Here is a 19,651-nt window from a genome sequence, read left to right as displayed (position 1 = left end):
TTTTCCAAAGAAATTTGCATGACAAAATATGTTACTTTATGAATTTATATATCAAGATTCTAGGACCCAAAAAATTGTGCATGTGGATTCTTTTCTCATTGCATGAATGCTTTAAATCTTTCTTCACTGTGTTTTTTTTCTTACTATGCCTCTTTCAGCCTAAATCCATCTTTATCCCTCAAGAAACTCACTCTTCTGAAAATGATAATCAAGGGACGATCAAGAGATGCCCAACATCAGAGAGTCCAGCAAAATCTGCATCTCAGGTTCCACCCAGACCACCACCTCCTCGGTTACCTCCACAGAAGTCTAATGCTTTAGGTAATAAGAATGACACCAGGAAGTATAGAAATATTTCTTAAGTAGTCTAATGTGATTTTATTTCTACATCTTCACTTATGCACACATTAAAACATACTGTGGTGGAAAGTATCACACAGTGCATGAAAGCCAAATTACATGAAGAAAGCATGCTTAAACTCTTCAGATGGTCTGGTAAAGTCACTGACACAGTTCCAGCTGATGTCATTGGTGATGAATTGCTTTTCTAAGCAACAGGCTTATAATGTAGTATATCAGGATTGTCATAGGCAATAAAGAAGTTCTTCTGTATGTAGGTTTCAGATTCTGGCCCTGTGTGTCAACTGTTGTCATTTGACATGTGAAAAATAGAGTTTTGCTTTCAAAGTTAGCTTTTATATGTAATGAAATGGGTTGGGTAGTATAGCAGGTAGTTGTGTTTGTTTATTGTTTGCTCAAACTGTTCCATTTATGTTTTTGTTAGTCTGATGGTTTTAAGAGTTATCCTGGACTGGCACATTATAAGAAAGCTTAATGTCTGAGTCTTAATTAATATCTTGCTAACTCTTCCTTGATACATACTTAGTGCTGCAATTGATGTGTTTGCAGATTAGGCCATAACACTTAAGCTAAAAAGTGCCTGAAGCTGTTTGTAAAAGAATTGATAGCTGAAGCATAACCTGTAGACAAGTTTTTCTTTATATATGTATTTTTTCCTCATAACCATGACTGCATCTTTTTCTATGCCTGCATAGAAATAGATTTGTTATATTAATTAACAAAAGCCAAGAGCTGAGATTGAATGTGTGACTGGATGGTTTTATGTGCACCTATAGGAACATGTGTGTTTCAGAAATAAACTAGGGTAGTGGAACATATTCTGACGTAAGTGGAGATTTTTCCCCTTGAAAACTGTTATTTTAGGCTAGACTACTCTTTGAGTTGGAGACAGAAGAACACACACTTAAATATGAATCTTTCTAGGTAATGGAGTCACTTCTGTACAACTAAATGGTGAAAGAGAGGGATCACCACATCAACAGAATGAAGCTAGAGAGACTAGTTTTTCAATGAAAGAAAAGAAGGAAATCCTGGTAGGTGTTGAATCTTCTAGGTGTTATTTTAAAGTTGTCTCAACTATTTTACATGCACAATGAAAAGGAGTGGGCATACTTTAATATAGAAAATATATTGGATGGCATCTTTCTTTTGACTCAAAGCACAATTTTGCTGCGTTGTCTAGTTGTGATACACTCTTAAGCTGATGTTTGAGCCAATATTTAATACTCATTAGAAACTAACATAGTCTTGCATACACAGGATTTATTTGTTTGCATTGATATGCTTGAGAGACATGTAATGAGAGTGAGATTCTACAGGAGAGAGCTGGTGTGCTGCGATGGCTATTTAAGCTAGTGAGGAAATGAAAGGAAATGCTGCCACCTGATGGCTTTGCTGGAGGATTTGGCCAGCTCTGGGACAGTACCTGGATCAGGGACATTCCAAAATGAGTCTTCCTCCTATCCCAGATAAAGACATACACAGTTTGTGGTCTTCAGGGGGGAAAAACATGGAGAAATGTAGACTGAGAGTCCAGATATGCTGCATGTACTCATGTGAAGTTGCAATCGAGAGAGAATCATAGAACGGTAGGGGTTGGAAGGGACCTTTAGAGATCATCTAGTCCAACCCCCCTGCAGAAGCAGGGTCACCTAGAACAGGTCACATAGGAACATGTCCAGGCGGGTCTTGAAGACCTCCAAGGAAGGAGACTCCACACCCCCTCTGGGCAGCCTGTGCCAGGGCTCCCTCACTGAAACAGGGAAATAGTATTTCCTATATTTCAGTGGAACTTTTTATGCTCCAGTTTCATCCCATTACCCCTTGTCCTGTTGCTAGCTACTATAGAAAAAAGGGATGTCCCAATCTCCTGACACCCACCATTCAGATATTTGTAAATGTTACTAAGATCTCCCCTCAGTCTCCTCTTTTTTAGACTAAACAGCCCCAGTTCCAACAGCCTTTCCTCCTATGAGAGAATGCAGTTTACATCTAGTGGTCATTGCTAGAGACACATGGTTAGCAAACTCCTGCAGAATTATGGAAGTGTCAGTTGGAAGGAAGATCTCTAGCCTAACCCCATGCTTAAGAAAATTAGGACTGTAGTCAAAGCTCAGCCATGGCTTTCAGATCTACTACATGTGGCACTGGACACAGCAGCGTGTCCCAGTAGGTGCCTAGTGACTTCTATTTAGTGTAGAAATGTGCAACACAACTCTGTTGTCTTAAATCTGTGGAGGAGGGATTTATATCTATTTCTTACATAGGTATAAGTATTGGGGTTTTAAATTCTCTTAATTATGTTCAGTTATTTATCACGTGCTTTTAACAGCATTCTAAAAGGATTTTTTCAGACGTGTGTTTTGGTTACACTGTCAGTGGGGGAAGGGAATGTGCATGTTCATGCAGATGTGAGTGTAATCATACTTTTAAACTTTTATTTTCTAGAAACCAATTAGTAACGGCCTTCCTCCCACACCTAAAGTACACGTGAGTATTACTCATACAAATGCATGTTGGAAGCAGGACATGTTTTCTTACTAAAGCTGAGAGAGTACATGTTTTGAATCTCTGTAGTATTTTATTAGAAAAGAAGGAAACACAATACCAGTAGATACAATAAGCCAGTATGTCTTATAAATGTAGACTCCAAGTGTGATGGTTTAGAAATCACCCTTTATTTTGTGGTTTTGAAATAAGTTTTGGAAGTAGTTTTGTTTGCTTCTCTCATCAAAAAGGGAATGAGTTCTGTGGCTTATGTCACAGAGCTGATGCCCCTCAGGAATTGCACATAGCTCAAAACTTAGGCGACTCTAGGTTTCAACACTTCTGAAGCTAGGATTCAAGGATGCCTTAAGAGTGGCTATCACTGTTACAGATATTGATGTGCACCATCATAATATAGAGAAAACTAGAATTTCATTGTAATACCTGCATGGACTTGTCACCTTGCTTTTAGCCAGTGCTGGGATCAGAAGAGCCAGTCTTTCCTTCTTGGCAATTCATTTCTGCCCTCACCACTCTCCTCCTCGTGCATGAATTCATGTAGGTGTGAATGAATAGGGAGTTCATCTGATTGTAACCTTTTTGCTATGTTGCTTCCAGGCCAGATCATCTTTAGATAAGAAAACAAAATTGATCCAAGGATGTGTAAGCACAAAAGATGATATTTTTTTTTACTTCCTCCTCATTTTAGAGGAGCAGGACAGGTTGATGTCATGCTTCTGTTTCTTAGAACCATCATCTCTTTCAGGGGTGCACAGGATTACTCCAGAGCTCTGAGTTCTTGATGTGTTTAGTGTAGTTTATTGAGGTCAATCCCGTTTTAATAATCTAAATGTTAAACTAAATGCAGTAGAACTGCATACTTCAGACAAGGGGATGACAGAAATTTGGAAGCATTCCTAGCACTGAGAAGAACTAAACAATCATGGAGAGTGGGAAATAAGACAGATGCAATGAGTGGAATGAGAAAAAATGTAGAAAATAGCGCAAAATGAAGTCATACATTTTGAACTTCTGCCATAAGCTTTAGGGACAGGCCATCAGGGAATGACTATGAGTTGCCAATTATAATGAAGCTGTAAAAAGAGATTCACTAAAATAGGAAGACTTCTGCAACTGATCAAAAGTCTTTGGGTATTGGACTGCACTCTGCATGTTCACACATCTTTGTAGTGCAATAATTCTCTGGTGCTGCTGGTCCTCTGGTTAGAAACTCCCCTCTCTTCCTCTGCCCTCATCGCACCCTACCTTTTATTAACACACTTTCTAATCTTCTTGTGAAGTGTTGAAGACTGATTTGGCACTTACAGGTTCCTCTGCCTGCTGTCTCCATCAGTTGAGAAATAATGAGAACTTGAGTAGGGAAGGGGTCTTTATCCCAGGTCATTGGGATTACTGGACATTTTTACTCTCTCTGTTGTGGAATATGTTTTATATCCTAACATCAGCTAGGAGTCTTAATTAACAAATACCCTCCTACTGTAAGTAAAACTGACAATATTCCCATCTCTTATGTTCTTTTCCTGTGATATGTGATTGTTCTGCTGCTTGTTTGTTTGGAGCTTTTTGTTATTTGTGATTCTTCAGTGTGTTGCTGAGGGCTAAGAAGTGTTTCACGTTCCCACTGTCCTCTAAAATGGTTAGGTGTTCTCTGGCTCTATTTGAAGTGGTATTTAGGTGTGGTTGCCCATGACTGTAGAGTTGTTCAACTTTCTCGATAACCCAGACTGGTAGCGTGTTTTTTCCTTGCTATTTTAAGTGATTTAGAACATAAGGAGACCTGTTAGATCCTACCAGTGAAGGAATACCCTGCCTACAGAAATTCCCCTGAGACTTAAAAGCCTCCATGGCAGCAGTTAGATCAAGGAGCCTTGCTTCAACATCTTATTTTATGATTATAGGGTTTTTTTCCTTGCACTAGCAGCTCAGTATGTATCTGATTCTCAGCTATATTCTTGAGATCTACTTGGTATTTACAGTTGGTACCTTCAGGCTCCATTTATCCTTCGGAGGCATTTGCAGAAGCATCCTGGCTCTGCAGGCTTTCCGGAGATCAGAGCTAAGAACAGACAGAGGAAAATGATTTTGCAACCTCTTCAGATTTCCATGTGAGCACAGCTTTCATTTGCTCTTCAGTATTTCTCTTCAGTGCTTGAAAAAGGGTCAAGGAGAATTGCTTAGGTATTTACAGGAGCAGCAGAAACACTTACCAATATTCTAGATCGGTGCTTTAAATGTCATTTGGTCTGTGCCCTGTACGCTTGGGAAGAGCATTCCATAAGAAAGTCCTTTTATGACTTCACTGGATGTCATCTCTTCTTCAAACTCCTTGCTGCCAAAGGATCTGACAACATTGAAGGTGTCAGTACCCTGAGGTTACTCTGTCTCACTGTCTTCTCATATTCCTGTCTCAAGAATATCTCATCTTATTTCTGTTCTTATGCCTGCAGCAGGATTGTCTTATTGTCTAGCAAGCAGCCAGCTCCCTGCCGTGGCAGTCAGACTTCTGCAGTGCTGAAGTCATTTCCCCTTTTCTTTGTCCCATGGGGTATTTTACATTTTGCAGTTTACCTTTAATGAATTAGATTCTTCTCTCACATAAGTATATAGGTGGACAAACTCACAGACTTGATTATAGTGATACAAGAGAGAAATCATCAAAGCACAAAGGAAGGATCTAATTTCTACTGCTTTTCCTTTTAAGGGATTAATTATGAAATTTTCTCTTATTAAACTAAACTATGTTCACAAGTGAATTAAAATTTGTGCAGAGTTTCTTGTTCAGTGGCAGATTAACAATAATTGTCCAAATGTTAACATGACAGCTCCTTGGTTAATTTATAGATGGATAATAGTAGCACTTTGAGAATTATAAAGTGAAAGCATTGCCATTCTCTGGCTGTATTAGAGTATATAGCTTTGTGCAAAGGTAATAGCTGCTTATCATCATTTGATGGATTTTCACTTTACTAATTGTTGTTTGCTACTGTATCATTCCCTTTCATCTACAATACTACTGATCTGCTCTGTTTCTTGTCGGGTAGGATTGGTAATTGTTATGTTGATGTTTGAGGGGAAAGGAGGAAGCCCTGACTTTTGCCTTTCTGTAATCCTGAAGCAAATGTATGTAGTATTGTTATAAATGCCTACAAATGCTTTTGCTTCGTTAGAGGGCAAGATGTAGAGGTTGATTCTATTATATCATGCAAGACAACAGGCAAACCAAGATCATTAGGGTTATGCTGAACAAGGAGTGGGATCTTCTACCAGAGGTTTCCTTTGGGAAGCAGTTGATACTGCAAATAAGTTAATTCAAAACCAATAATAGAGAATCTGAGACTAAGATTTTGATTGTTGATATTTCATTTTAAATGTGTGAAATGTGACAAAAATGAAGTCTCTCTGAGGCTTTCTAAAGACACAATATTCAGGAACTTTGTTCAGGTTTCTCACCATTGTAGAAAGTGTTTAGGCTGTTAATTTAGGAGCTAATCCCAAAATTCTAGTTCTGGTATGTTTGTTCAGAAAGGTCTTACAAACAGGAAAAAAAATCACTTAAATTCCTTCATGAACTTTTTGTCAGGATAAGGTTATTTTCCACATGGCAAATGAAACTGCTCTTAAGCTCTTGTTACTACTTCAAGTAAAAATAATCCTATTGGAAATGTCACATTTTAGTTCTTCATCTGTATCTTTTAAATTGTTTTTACTTCTACAGATGGGTGCTTGCTTTTCAAAGGTTTTCAATGGCTGTCCATTAAAAATTCATTGTGCAACATCATGGATAAATCCAGATACAAGAGGTACTATCTTAAGTGTATTTTATCCATTTTGTCATCATCTCAGATGAGAAAGATTATGCTTTTTAAAACAGATATATTATAAAACAGATTTATTCATGTAAGCACAAGCTCTTTAATTATGCCACAGCTGTCTGAAGCTCATTGTTGGGTTTTTATTTATGTGAAATTATATAGGGCAGTTTTCAGCTTTGATTGAAACAAACTACATATCAAAGGTTAAAAAACAAACCACTTGTAAAAATTCTGATTCAAGACTCAACATTTTAGTCTAAAAGATGTCAATCTTAATTTATTTTTTAAAAGTTTGCCTTGTGGAGGTCCCAGTTGAGATTGATGTCTTCAGTCTCTCCTCTCCCAAATCTTCCTGGTCCTACAGGTTTCTGCAACTCTCTTTATATTTGCATACATTTTTGTGCTTTATTATATAGCCTGATGAAAGGGGTAATTGGTAACATTGTACTCACGTGGCCTGCAATTTCAGTTTTTGATTGCAGGCTGTACAGACATGCTGCTGTGCCAGTAAGCATGAAAATACCTGTGTTTTTTAGATACTGAAATTACAGTAGTCAGTCTCTTGCAGTTGAGATCTCAATATCAGCTGTCTGTCTTGCTTGCATGCCTAAATGCAATCCAGGGTATTAATTATGTTCAGGAACTGGGGCACTCCCAAAGTACTGAGAAAACATTCCAGTTAATGCTACTGTTGAAGTAGTCCAAAAGAAGGCTTTGAATATGTCATAGAATGTATGGAAGTGTCTTACAAGGATAATCTGTATATGAGGAAATAGTTCATGTGAATTCTTGTTTATGGTTGTATCACTACTGTCTTTTATTCCAATGATTAGTCACAAAAAAGACTGATCTTTCCTAATGTCTTAAAACAGCCTCATCCACAAATGTAAGCTTCCTCAGCAAGATGAATTTTCCATGCTTTCAAACACTATCTGTTAAAGATTGATTTGTTTCGATGTGTGTAATTGTTGTAAGTCTTCTCTTGGTTTTGGTAAAGAGCTGCATATTCTTATAAAACACTCTCTCCTTAAATCAGGATTTCTAGATTTTGTTTTGTTTTGTTTGCATCTGCAGATCAGTACTTGATATTTGGTGCAGAAGAAGGTATTTACACACTGAACCTCAATGAACTTCATGAAACGTCAATGGAGCAGGTATATCTTTGGTTTGATACTTTGGAAAAAAATCCACCTTTTAGCTACTCAAGATTCATGTTGTATAATCCTGGTTAAAATTCTTTGCTACATCTGCATAGGCACATAGGTATGATCTACACTGAGAATTAACCTTAAATGCTTACTGTTGAGGATACCTTTCAGTCGTGTTTTAAGTTTTTTGTAGGCTCAACCATGTTTACGTAGGACTTCTGTATATATCAATGTGTTGGACTTCATCATAGTGCATGGTCCTGCACTTAAATGATTTGTCAAATAGTATGGAATTTCCCTGATATATTTAGGATGAAAGTTGCTGTTATCTTTAAAGCTTTGGTACAAGATGGAATACAATATTGTGTTTCAACTGCCATTCTTTTGATCTTAAATACAGCTTTGCTGCTGAGAGCTTACTGAATCCCAATTAAAACTCTGTCTTTGCAGAATCTTGTCGTAACTTTTTTGAGGATACTGGGGAGAGGGAAATGCTGGCAGGTTTTTCTGTATGGTGTCTTCTCCAGCTCTTTTGTTAATCTCTAAGAGACTTGTTTTCTTTCCTGCCTTCTCCCTAACTTAGGGAGCTATGCATCTGCCATCGAGATGGAGGAATTTGCAAGGACAGCCTTCACACTGTAAGCTGGAGGCACTGGTGTTTGTTCATCTTCCAGGGTCCAGGCATTGTAGATATGTCTGTTGTGTTGAAAAGAAGCCTTAGCTGGCTTGCACCGAGCTCCGTGTGGCCCATAATCATACTGATGCTTGAATGAGTTTAAACTTAGCTCAGGTATCTCTCTATTGCTATATGCAGTTGTAAAACCTACCCTGAGAAGTATCACTAAACAATAATTCTTGTAGGCAAATAGACCAAGGAAAGTTTTGAGGGTTTTTTTGCCTTTTGGTGTGTTTTTGTGGGATTTTTTAAAAATAGACAAGAACTAGTGTAATGAAGCTCATGCTTTCATGTTCATCCTTGTTTTCTCTAAGCACCATGTTCTGTAGTGCATTGCCTAGTGAGCTTTTAGGGAGATGTTGTAATAAGCACTAAGACACAAGAAGAGATGCTTGTAAAAACAGCCAATCATATGTGGAACAGGAGGAGTGAGAGAGACATCAATCAACTCGGACATTTGAAGTATTGCTGTTCTGTAATCCTCGGATCCAAAACTACCAAGTCCCAGTGTGCTTATGCAGCTACACAAAATCAAACCTGCACATTAAATTTAGGTACAGCCATACTTGTAGATTGTTACTGTAGGTTTTTCTTGTAGTGTGTTTAGGTTATGAGGAGACTTCAGGAATAGAAGTGCACCCTCTGTGCTAACCATTTATTACATTGATATTTATGATAACTGGCAAAAGGACTTTAAAGTTCTACATCTCACTTTGTTGTTTACTCTCTGGGTCTGATACAATTTGGTGGAAATGCAAAAGTGGTATCTCTGGTTATTTTTTCACTACATTCCACTTCACTAATGGATAAAGCAGAAATAAGAGATGTTTACAGGAGTTAGCACAGCTTCAGGATTAATCCCCTGCTCTTTGGCAGAAAAAAAACCCCTCTTTCAATTAATTTACAACTCTTTTCAAGTCTTTCTAATAAACCATCAGTGAGGGATTGTTCCTGTTGTTGGGGGGGGGGGGGATGGGGGGGCTTGTTTTGTATTTAGGGTATGTTTCTTTTAAAAGCAAATGAAATGTCCTCCTGAGTGGTCTGTTTCTTAGAGGGGCAGTAGGAAATGTCCATGGGCTTGGCTATCTGCTGGCCATTCTCCTCACTTGTGTCATCTAAGATGTTTGAGGATCCCTGCCTGTTTGCTTCTTATGTCCATTTATAGATCTCTTGGATATGTCTAATCCTTCATTTATGCTGCTGATACTTTCCACTGCCATTATCCTTTGTGGTAACAAGCTCCAGAAGTTTGGGGGTGAGGGTGGGAAGTACCATCTTATTTTGTGAACTTTCTTTTCCTTTTTAGAGGATGTCGTGTTGGTTTCAGACCTATCTTTCTAGTGTTTGTGGGATTTGTCAAGTAACAATTCTGCCTTGACCATTCCTGGATCACTTAGGTGATAGGTGTAATCATATGCAGATGGAGAGTCCCTTCAAGTGTCAGTTTTAATAGTTTCAAGAGCTTTGGGCTATGACAGGCTTTAGAGTGGCTGTGGTTTGTTGACCATGCTTTGTTTGGTGGATCTGAACATTTTTGGAAAAGGATTGATTGATCTTTATAATTATGTCTTGCTGGCTAATTATAGTGTACTTGAAGACATGAACATAAAATGTGCTCATTGTCTAAATGTTAATGTGTATGTTAAATAGCGTGTTTGTGCCTAAGATTTACTCTGAATTAGCTCTGGAATCCAGGTAAACATTACTTGGCTTAAGCTAATTTCTGCTACAGAAAGCAAGTCAACAGTAATTTTGTCCTGTTGTCTATGCAGATATTAACCTAATGTGCTCACATTTTATGCATATCCCATTGAAGGCTTTTCTCTCTTTGTTTTTTCTTCCTTTTATCAGCTGTTTCCTCGAAGGTGTACCTGGTTATATGTCATGAACAATTGCTTGTTATCAATATCTGGTAAGTTACTGTGCTGTCTCTGAGTGGTAGTGCTGGTAAACATTTGGTTTCGTGTTTGAAGTGTGGTTTTGTTTTCTAATTTCCAGGTAAAGCTTCTCAGCTTTATTCCCATAATCTACCAGGACTCTTTGATTATGCAAGGCAAATGCAAAAGTTACCTGTTGCTATTCCAGCACATAAACTCCCTGACCGAATACTTCCCAGGTAAATACCTGTCATCAGATAGATCAGAATGTCTTAATTCTGGGAGTTCAGGACATGCTTGTGAACCTCTGTATACCCAATCATGTGAAGCTCAGTTCAAAGATTACTTTAGTTCTTGTGGACATCAATCAGAGGGTAGATGCCTAAATTTACACAAATCAAGGTGCAAATATATTCCTACTAGAGCCATGAAGATGATGAGAGGGTTGGAGCATCTCACCTATGAGAACAGACTGCGAGAGCTGGGGTTGTTCAGCCTGGAAAAAGAGAAGGCTCCAGGGAGATCCTATAGCACTTTCCAGAACCTAAAGAGGCAGACAAGAAAGCCAAAGAGAGACTTTTTACAAGGGCTTGGAGGGACAGGACAAGGGGTAGTGGCTTCAATCCTTCCCTGTGAGAGTGTTGGGGCATTGATACTGGTTGTCCGGAGAGGCTATGAATCCCTTATCCCTGGGAGCATCCAAGGACTGTCTGGATGGGGCTTTGGGCAACCTGGGCCTGGTGGAAAGTGTCCCTGTCCATGGCAAAGGGGTTGAAACAAGTTGGTCTTTGAGGTACCTTCCAGCCCAAGTCATTCTATGATTGTATTATCTTTTCATCATGAAACCTCTTGTTTCTGGGCATAGCTCTTTTCAGCTATAGTGTAGTGTTGTAGATCCTGTTTGCACTTCATGCTAAACAAAATCTAGGGTCAGTGTTGTACTTGTGGTATTTCAGGCAAGTAGAAACAGTGATCTTAAATTAATTGCTCTGGGCATGATCTTTCTGTTCTTCTAAACACCCCCCACAATCCAAACAAAAAACCTCAAAATGGGGATGTTTAATCTCTTACTGCAGAGGGAATGGGTTTGTGGGGGATCTGGACTACAGATTTGCCATTCCTTGTTCTCTAGTCATTTTTCACAGGCTGATGTAGAAAGTGCTCTTGTCCCCAGATGCCTACAGCACATTGTGCATGCAGTCCCTCCTACTTCATTTACCAACAAGTACATACCAAATCCCAGAGACTGGGTGCAGCACTGGCTGCTGAATAAGCCTTAGGAGCCCATGCAAATCCAAGGGGAAGATGTAGTAACACCGATCTAGTTGTCAGAGAAACCTTTGCTGTTTAAAGTGCATAATGAATCATTGGTTCTTCTCATAAAATAGGCTTTCTGTTTGGAGGTTGTATTATAGAAGACCTGGTTCCCTGCTACCTTGGTTCTATTAACAGCCTATTACCATTTAATTCTTGGATTCAGGAAAGGCTGCTTGTTCAGTCATCTACAAACAGAATGGTGCAACACTTGTCTGAAAGTTGTGTTGTTCCTAGGGGCAAAATTCTAATCACCTAAGAGATAGTTTGTGCTTTAAATTGTTGTCTTCTGTGTGCCTGCGCTACTGTTCTGCACCTCTCTTCCAAACTAACTTTGTCTGGATGACTTTGACTTGAGGACTACATCAACAGTGGACTAATAACCATAATTATCATAAAGATCATGTGAGGAAAACTTTCAGGCTACGTTCAGCCTGGAATGACACCTCACCCAAATTGCACAGGGCTCAGAAAATTTCTTGTGCTGTCATGTCACTTCCCAAGAAAAATGCAGCACAACCTGAATGTGTGAATGCCAAGCCAGTCATTCTAAGGCAGGAGAGATTCATTTAGATAAACCATTTTGCTGGTTTTATCTCCTGTAAGGCAACAGCATGGTAAAATTTAGCCAGTCTGAATTAGTACATTTGGAGTATGGAGCCTTTTTTTTCCCCATCTGTCACACCACAGTGTATTCTTCAGCAAGTTCCTGGATGCTGTGATGGCGAGTGCTACATGAAAAATGTAAATCTGCTAAAAGCTGAGTTTCAGTAGAGAAGATGCAAAGCAAAATAGAATTCCAAGTAATTAGTGAGGCTTGTATATTCATCTACAAAATGATCTAAGCTGTATTTATGATATTTGGTAGGCAAACATTCAGTAGCAGAAAATACGTCTATGATAAGTCTCCTTTCCAGCTTCTTTGCCTTGAGAGTCCTTCAGCAGTTCCTTTCAAACCTTCTGTGACCTTTTCCAACCAAACTTTGTCAGTCAGTACACAGATTTCATACTGCTCACTCCAGCTGTGTTATCAGTCACTTCTGGGTAGCTTTATTTGAAATGCTGTGCAAGCATTTTCCCGTTTCATGGCTGTGACTGCAGCATCTATCACTATCATTTATGCCCATCTGTTTTACTGCATTAGTTATTTTGCTATCAAGACTACTGTGGCCAGTCTCCATACCATCATCTTCTGGTCTGTATAGGTCCATCAATTCCCAGTACCAGCAAATAAAAACATCTTCACTAGCTTATATGATAATTTTTCAAGTAATGGTTCCCATGATTTCTCAGGGACCGTCCCCTGCACAAGATAAAACATCTTGCAAAACTGCCTTCCAACCTTCCTTCAGACCTTCTCTTGAAACGTGCTGTGCTGCCTATGAAGAGTTTGGCAAAATTCAAGCTGTTAGTTTGCAAAGGTTGTGACACAGCAAGTGACCCAGTTTGCCATCACTTCCCACACCTCTCGGTTCCATGTATCTTGTCTGCAAACTATAAGGTCCTTGGGATGAAAGTAGACTTTGCATCTTGTGCTGGGTACTACACAATAAGTTACAGCATTACAAAGAGAAACTGTCATAGACTATCCAGGCATGTCTATAAATGCATATAATTAAAGAGCAAGAGATAAATGATTACCTTAAAAAGGCAAATGATGCTTGAAGGTATTGAGGTACCAATTCCTCTCCATTCCAGACTTTAAACTGCGTTCATAATGCTGCATAACTGAGCAGCATGTCAGTGCTAGCAGAGGGATTGCCATGTATGTTCTAAGCATATAATTTTGAGAAGAAATACACAAATATTTTAAAAGTTTTTCTAGGGAGCAAATAGAATTTTTTCTCACCAACAGCTCTCTAAAAAGCAAATGCATTTGATTGTTTTAGTTGATCAATAATTCTGTATTTGTATCTTGTAGGAAGTTTGCGGTGTCTACAAAAATTCCTGACACTAAATGGTGTCAGAAGTGTTGTGTTGGTAAGTAAAGATCTGCAGAATAAATGCCAAGAAGCAGTAAAAATGGTGGCAGTATTAAGATTACTGAGTCAGGTTTAGGAGGTAAAGAGAAGATACTTTTGTCATTATTATGAAACCATGCATTTGCAGACAGTGGGCTCTTTGAGCAGTTGTGTTTAAGCAGTGACAACTTTACCATTTCACTTGGTATTTAAAGACAATTCTGAAGAAATGCAGAGAAGCAGATTGCATGTCAAAGTTAAACCAGCCCTCAGAAAGAACCTGATCTCCATGACTTAAGTTACCATCAGGCTTAAGTGACCTGACTTCCTAGCACAAGTTCCAGTTATCAATATGGGATGATAAAGGAGTACTGTCAATTCTTTGACTGTTGTCTCTGAAGCCTTTATAGTGTGTTCAAAGTGCCAGCTACTGAAGTGTTAAAGCTGCACTGCATTAAGACATGTTCTAAAAGGGGGATGGGAGCAGATAGATTTAAAAGGAAAACAAAACCAGCAAAACACCACAAACCCAAAAGCAAACAAACAAAAACCTCTCCAAAACAAACCAGAAAAGGTAACTATGGATGGTCTTGAGGTTGAGCTCTTGTCCCTGGAAGTGTTTCACCTGGTTTTCCATGATGAAATGTTTTCTGTGAGGAGTTGTGTTAGGAGACTTTGAGAGACTCAGCATTTGTTCATTTATCCTGACAAAAATCTCCCCAACATTGCTAAAAACATTTGATGTTTGTTGTCACTTCTTTGTCCAACTCACATGTTAAAACTTGACTTTTTCTGGGATACAAACTGTCCAGGGTGTGGTAGGGTGTTAACATGTACTGTGTATGTCCAGGCCTTGCCCTAATTGAGGCATCTAGTCAAGCTGTGAGTGTCAATGGATGCTGAAGGGAACACCCTGAGGCGTGGAGTGACAGGGATCAGAGTAGGTACAAACACTGGCTTTCTGAAATGAAAATTAATTTAGAAGTCCATATGTTTTCAGGTCTCTTGTTTATGAATTGAGAAACCTGATGGTGTGCTCCTCTGTAATCTTATGGTTTCTGTACTAACAGGCACAGAATTTAACAGGAATGCCGTGGGACTTGACATTATGAGGGGGAGTCTGCTGTCCTGGCATTCAGAGATAGCTTAGCCTAATAAGCCTGGAGTCCTCCTTGCATGATAGGCGTAAGTGATAATTTGTGATGGCAACAAGGGTGGCTGCAAAAGACAGGTCCAAGGGGAGAAATGATAGATTCCTCTCTCCTGCCCTACTTACTGTGTGCAGCCTGAGCCTCCGTTCCTGCTGGCAGCATAAGTATCCCTTTGGCCTGAGGGAAGCAGCAGTGCCATGGAAGGCAGACAAAGATGAGAGCTTCTGGTCTTGTTACAGGTGTCAGTCACTGCATGTTTTGTGGTTTCTGCTGCTGAGTTCAGCCTTGCTAAGGGTCAAGCCAAGTGTTACTTACTGCAGTCTGCAGTTGGTTTGACCAATACTGAGTGAGAACTTGGGTTAATGACATGAAACTTTGACGTTTAAGGTGCCAAGGGATTGCAAGTCCATTGCCTTGGCAGTAAGGCAGCACGAGCAGATTTCATGTATGTAGGTAGCACTGGATTGTAGAAGCTCATTGTCTGAACTATGTTGCTAATCATCTGATGACCCACAGTTGCTTTACTGCACTTGAAAATCTGATCTTTAGATGTAGTTGTACAAAGTACGAAGTAACACTTGTTTGTCTTAATGGATGTGCTGGCAGTGCTTAAGGACTGAAATTTTGTCACTAGTGTAGGATTCAAGTGGTGAAACCTCAGTTTTCACAGTGCCAAGTTTTGCAACTTTATTGTTCTCTTCCAATTTTTAACTGAGTTCTGACAAACAATGGAAGAAGAGCAGCAGAGTGGAAATGGACCATGTCACTTCAAAAATTAACATCCTGCTGATCTGTAAGTGTTCAGCAGAGCTCCTGGACTTCAGACATACTATTACACTGCTTGGGAAGCAACTGAGCAGTTGTCAAGTGACAGTGATTGTTTGGTGCCTGCTGGGTAACTTTGTGTATCATAGAAAGTACCATTCTTCAGCAGCTTCTTATGACGATTTGGAGACAGCTTAGGCAAACCACCATGGTGGAGGAAGATACTTCAAATGTGTATGCAGTCAACTATGCTTTTAAAGTCTGTAAACCACTAAATCTTGCTTATCAGTCTAAAAAAAAACCACCCCAGCTTTATTTAGAGTTGAAGAGGTGAAACATAAGCACAGTGTCTTAGTTAACTTCATGCCCAGTGGAAGGACACTCCATACTCCAGCAAGCTGCCTGTCACCGTTTTCACAGTGTGGATGTTGACTTTGCAGCAGCTCCCTTATAGAAAAGCTTAGAGTAATAGTAGTGGGGATCTTCTAAAGTGTAGGGACTGTTATTTAGTTGGAAATTGTTTATAACTTGCATTTGCTTAGTACACTAATGTAACCTACCTCTTCTTTTTTTGGCAGTGAGGAATCCCTACACAGGCCACAAGTACCTTTGTGGAGCACTACAGTCCAGCATTGTTTTGTTAGAATGGGTTGAACCAATGCAAAAATTCATGTTAATCAAGGTAATATTATGATAAGGTGAAATACTCTTGAGTTCATTTCTGTTTTTCTTGTAACTATGTGCTACGAATGTTGGTCATTTCTTGAGTTATTAGACTTTTACCTGGGTTTCTGTTAAATTACATTTAAAGTAACTATTTAAATTTGTATTCACTGACTCAGAATATTTATAGGGATGTTCTTGGTTTTCTCATGTGCTTCAGTTAAAGACCAAAGACCTTCTCTCCATCAACATTGCCTTTTAGTTGCACAGTGGAGAACTCTGGCAGACTGAGCCACAGCAGAGCAGAGTGGCAATGTCAGTTAGCAGTGGGCTTGCTCCTGTATCAGAGAGGAGGCCACTTATTCTATGCTTTGTGATACTGGAGGTGCTCAGAAATCCTTGTTATCTCCCCATCTGACAGCACCTAAAGAGATGGAGCCAGGGTGGACTTACATTTGTAAAGGCAACTGCTGAAACTTGATCAGCCTGGGACACAAGGCTTAGAGACCATAGCTGAGAGCAGTGACTCTGGTCCTCTGTGTGCAGCTGCACAGGGCATGTGATGAAAGACATCTCTAGCCTTATTTTAATTGAATTGGCATCAAGACTCTAAAGTTCTTAACAAGGACTTCTTATATCAATTATTGTTACCAGAAGAAGTAAACAGTGTTAGAAAAAAACATAGAGCATAAAAGTAACCGTACATTTTAAAAGAGCTAATAGCAACTCAGACTAAACTTGTTTCTCTTCTAATACATATTTTTATTTCTTAATTTAGCACATAGATTTTCCTGTACCTTGTCCTCTGAGGTTGTTTGAAATGCTGGTAGTCCCTGAGCAGGAATTCCCTTTAGTTTGTGTCGGTGTCAGTAGAGGAAGAGACTTCAACCAAGTGGTGAAGTTTGAAACTGTCAACCCAAATTCTACCTCTTCATGGTTTACAGAAACAGGTTTGTGTGCTGTTGTAATTGCATGCAGAAATGTTCCTTACTCTTCTGTTAAAGCTGAAGCACTAGAAAGGTAGTTTCCTCTGAGAAAACTAATGATTAAATCATTAAGGCTAAGTGATCATTCTAAGTTCTCTGTTTAAGGGGATATCTGGTTTTACCTGCTTGCACATGCCTTCTTTTTTTTGATGTTTCTACTTGAACTGGTTTGATTTCTTGAGATTTTGAGTATAGCAGAGGATGAAGTTGTGGTTTCTTGCGTTTCCATGCATCAGGCTGTACCCTGTGTGCTGTTCTGTGCTCTGCCCCGGCACCATGACTTCTGATTGTTTATTAAATTTAATTATGTTTTCATAGAATTGCACTCTGAGTAGGTTTTTTTTCAGCATCTCTGTAGGTGTGGCATGTGTCTCCTGCAAAAAGCCCATGAGGTTAATTAAACCTTCTGCTGAGAGAGAGCATATTTCTGTTCTTCCAATGTTAATGGAAAGTGAATGGGATTAGGACCACTAGTAGCAGGAGGCCAAGTTGATTGTCTGTCACTGATCTGTGAAATATGAGTGAGGAAGCCACCATCTGAGCAACAGTAGAAATTCCCTCAAGGAAGTGTTCTACGAATGACTTTTCTATAGAGTTGCAAGATTCCCCTCTAAGAGTGTAGTGAGCTGACTCCAGTCATAGCTGGCAGGTTTAGAAGCAGTAAATAGCTTAGTTGTTACCACTCACAGAGCCCTCGTTGATCCATGATGTGTTTATACAGAATTCTGTGCTGGCTTATACACCTGTGTGTACCTGGCTGGTTTTGCACTGTGGAACTCCCTAAGAACAACAGTTTCACTCAGGAAGATCCCTGCTGACTTTCTTACTGTATTAAAAGTCTGTCATTTAGACACAGTTTAAAACATAGTTATAAAAAACAAAGAGATCAGTGGATGGCCAATTAATGCACTTAATTGCTTCAGGGTATGTGCATTTTATTTTCAAACTCTTCCATTTACATAGCTGTGTGACTTCAGTAAAGTCCATAAAAGTAACAGCTGAAGAGAGATTCTTTGACCCCTACTGTCCTGTTCCTGTTGTCATTTCTCAGTGTTTCTGTGTCAGTGTGCAAATACACAACTAGCAATCTCTTTCTAGCTCTTTTGGTTTTCTTTAACGTGGAAAAGTCATCATTGCATTGTGCATTCCAAAAATACTTCTTTAGCTTCCTTGATCACTTGTGTCTTCTCATGTTGTGTGTCTGTTATTTTCTCTCACTTGTTTGACTGTAATTTAGAACCTCATGTCCACTTGCTTTATTCCTGTCCCCTGTTGGCAGGAAGGCAATAATGCAATGAAACAGACTGAAAGTGTTTTGTAGATGAGGAAAATGTGTTCCATACAGTCACAAATAGCTCCAATCAAATAGCAGCTTTCATTTGACATTTTTGTAAATGTCTGATGAAGGCATTTTTTAAAACAATATAGATGCCAGAGACTTTTTGCAGGGGAATTCTCCCCTTGCCATCCTTCTCCTGTTAGCTTCCACCAGTGTGGTGCATGTTTCCACATCGCATGATGTGGTTGCACAGATGTGTATCCTCCAGTCCTTCTGTTGCATGCTTTCATCATGGCTATATCCACCTTTGGTTAAGATCAGAAGTATTTCTTGCCTTCCAAGACAAAGAGCGAAAGAGATGGTATGTCTGCCATCATCCTCAAGGAGTTTTTTGCTTCTCAACAGTTTTAATTATTAGGTAACGTGCTCTAATTTATCATCTCTAACAGATTTAATGAGTTTCTCTTTTCTGTATGAAAGAATGCCTACAGAATCACTGGTAGTGATGCTGAATTAGTAAGAGCTACTTTTTATGTAATGTTAACAAACAAATGGACCAAAACTACACTTCTCTTTTGAGTTGACGTGTCCACTGATCACAGGGCAGATCCCCCTGTTGCTGTGATGGAGATTGCTGCAGCTGTAACCCAGAAGAGAGGAAGGTAACACTTCTTTTTAAGAGTTTGGAGAAGGAAATAATCCCCTGTGTTTTGAAGACCTGGGGATGGAAAGTCTGAAAGGAGCAGCAAGAATTATGAACTAATATTCGAGTCCCTGACAAGATTTAGAAGTAAAGGCAAAAGAAAAATGGAATGAAACAGCTTTAAGGTTTAGTGTGGACAGTCTCATATATCTGCCTGGTTTTGCAACAGCAACATTAAATGACACTAACAGAATCAAGGGAGAACAATGTACACGAGTATGGCTTAGAAAAGGCTGGATTAAGTGCATACTTCAGTGTTACAGCTTCAGTTTTCATGTCACAGTCAACACGTTGGATAAGTGGACATGCTCCTCTAAGAGAACAGAAATGCCACTGGTAAGATGATTATTTTAAGCAGATGAAAACACACTAACCCATTACATTGACTCAATCTCCAGAACTTCCATTTCAAATTTCATGCTAATTTATGTTATGAACTAACACTGTC

The 19,651-nt window shown here is 39.2% G+C and overlaps 1 protein-coding gene across 6 annotated transcripts in view; it reads left to right on the top strand.

Annotated features, from left to right (window-relative positions):
* Positions 1-19,651, top strand: part of MAP4K3 (mitogen-activated protein kinase kinase kinase kinase 3) — a 77,835-nt gene that overhangs the window by 51,383 nt on the left and 6,801 nt on the right. For 5 of the 6 annotated variants that reach the window (XM_061989128.1, XM_061989127.1, XM_061989126.1 and 2 more), the window contains 10 exons: positions 159-321; positions 1,285-1,394; positions 2,809-2,850; positions 6,584-6,668; positions 7,755-7,834; positions 10,356-10,416; positions 10,503-10,620; positions 13,617-13,675; positions 16,151-16,254; positions 17,014-17,185. In XM_061989128.1, coding sequence (XP_061845112.1) covers positions 159-321; positions 1,285-1,394; positions 2,809-2,850; positions 6,584-6,668; positions 7,755-7,834; positions 10,356-10,416; positions 10,503-10,620; positions 13,617-13,675; positions 16,151-16,254; positions 17,014-17,185 — 994 coding nt within the window. The remainder of the gene's footprint in view (positions 1-158; positions 322-1,284; positions 1,395-2,808; positions 2,851-6,583; positions 6,669-7,754; positions 7,835-10,355; positions 10,417-10,502; positions 10,621-13,616; positions 13,676-16,150; positions 16,255-17,013; positions 17,186-19,651) is intronic. The other variant, XM_061989125.1, reaches the window with a different exon arrangement.

The sequence above is a fragment of the Colius striatus genome, chromosome 2, assembly GCF_028858725.1.
Source record: "Colius striatus isolate bColStr4 chromosome 2, bColStr4.1.hap1, whole genome shotgun sequence".
NCBI classification, from domain to species: Eukaryota; Metazoa; Chordata; class Aves; order Coliiformes; family Coliidae; genus Colius; species Colius striatus.
The sequence above is the reverse complement of the archived record's forward strand: the minus strand, read 5'-3'. Positions and strand labels throughout refer to the sequence as shown.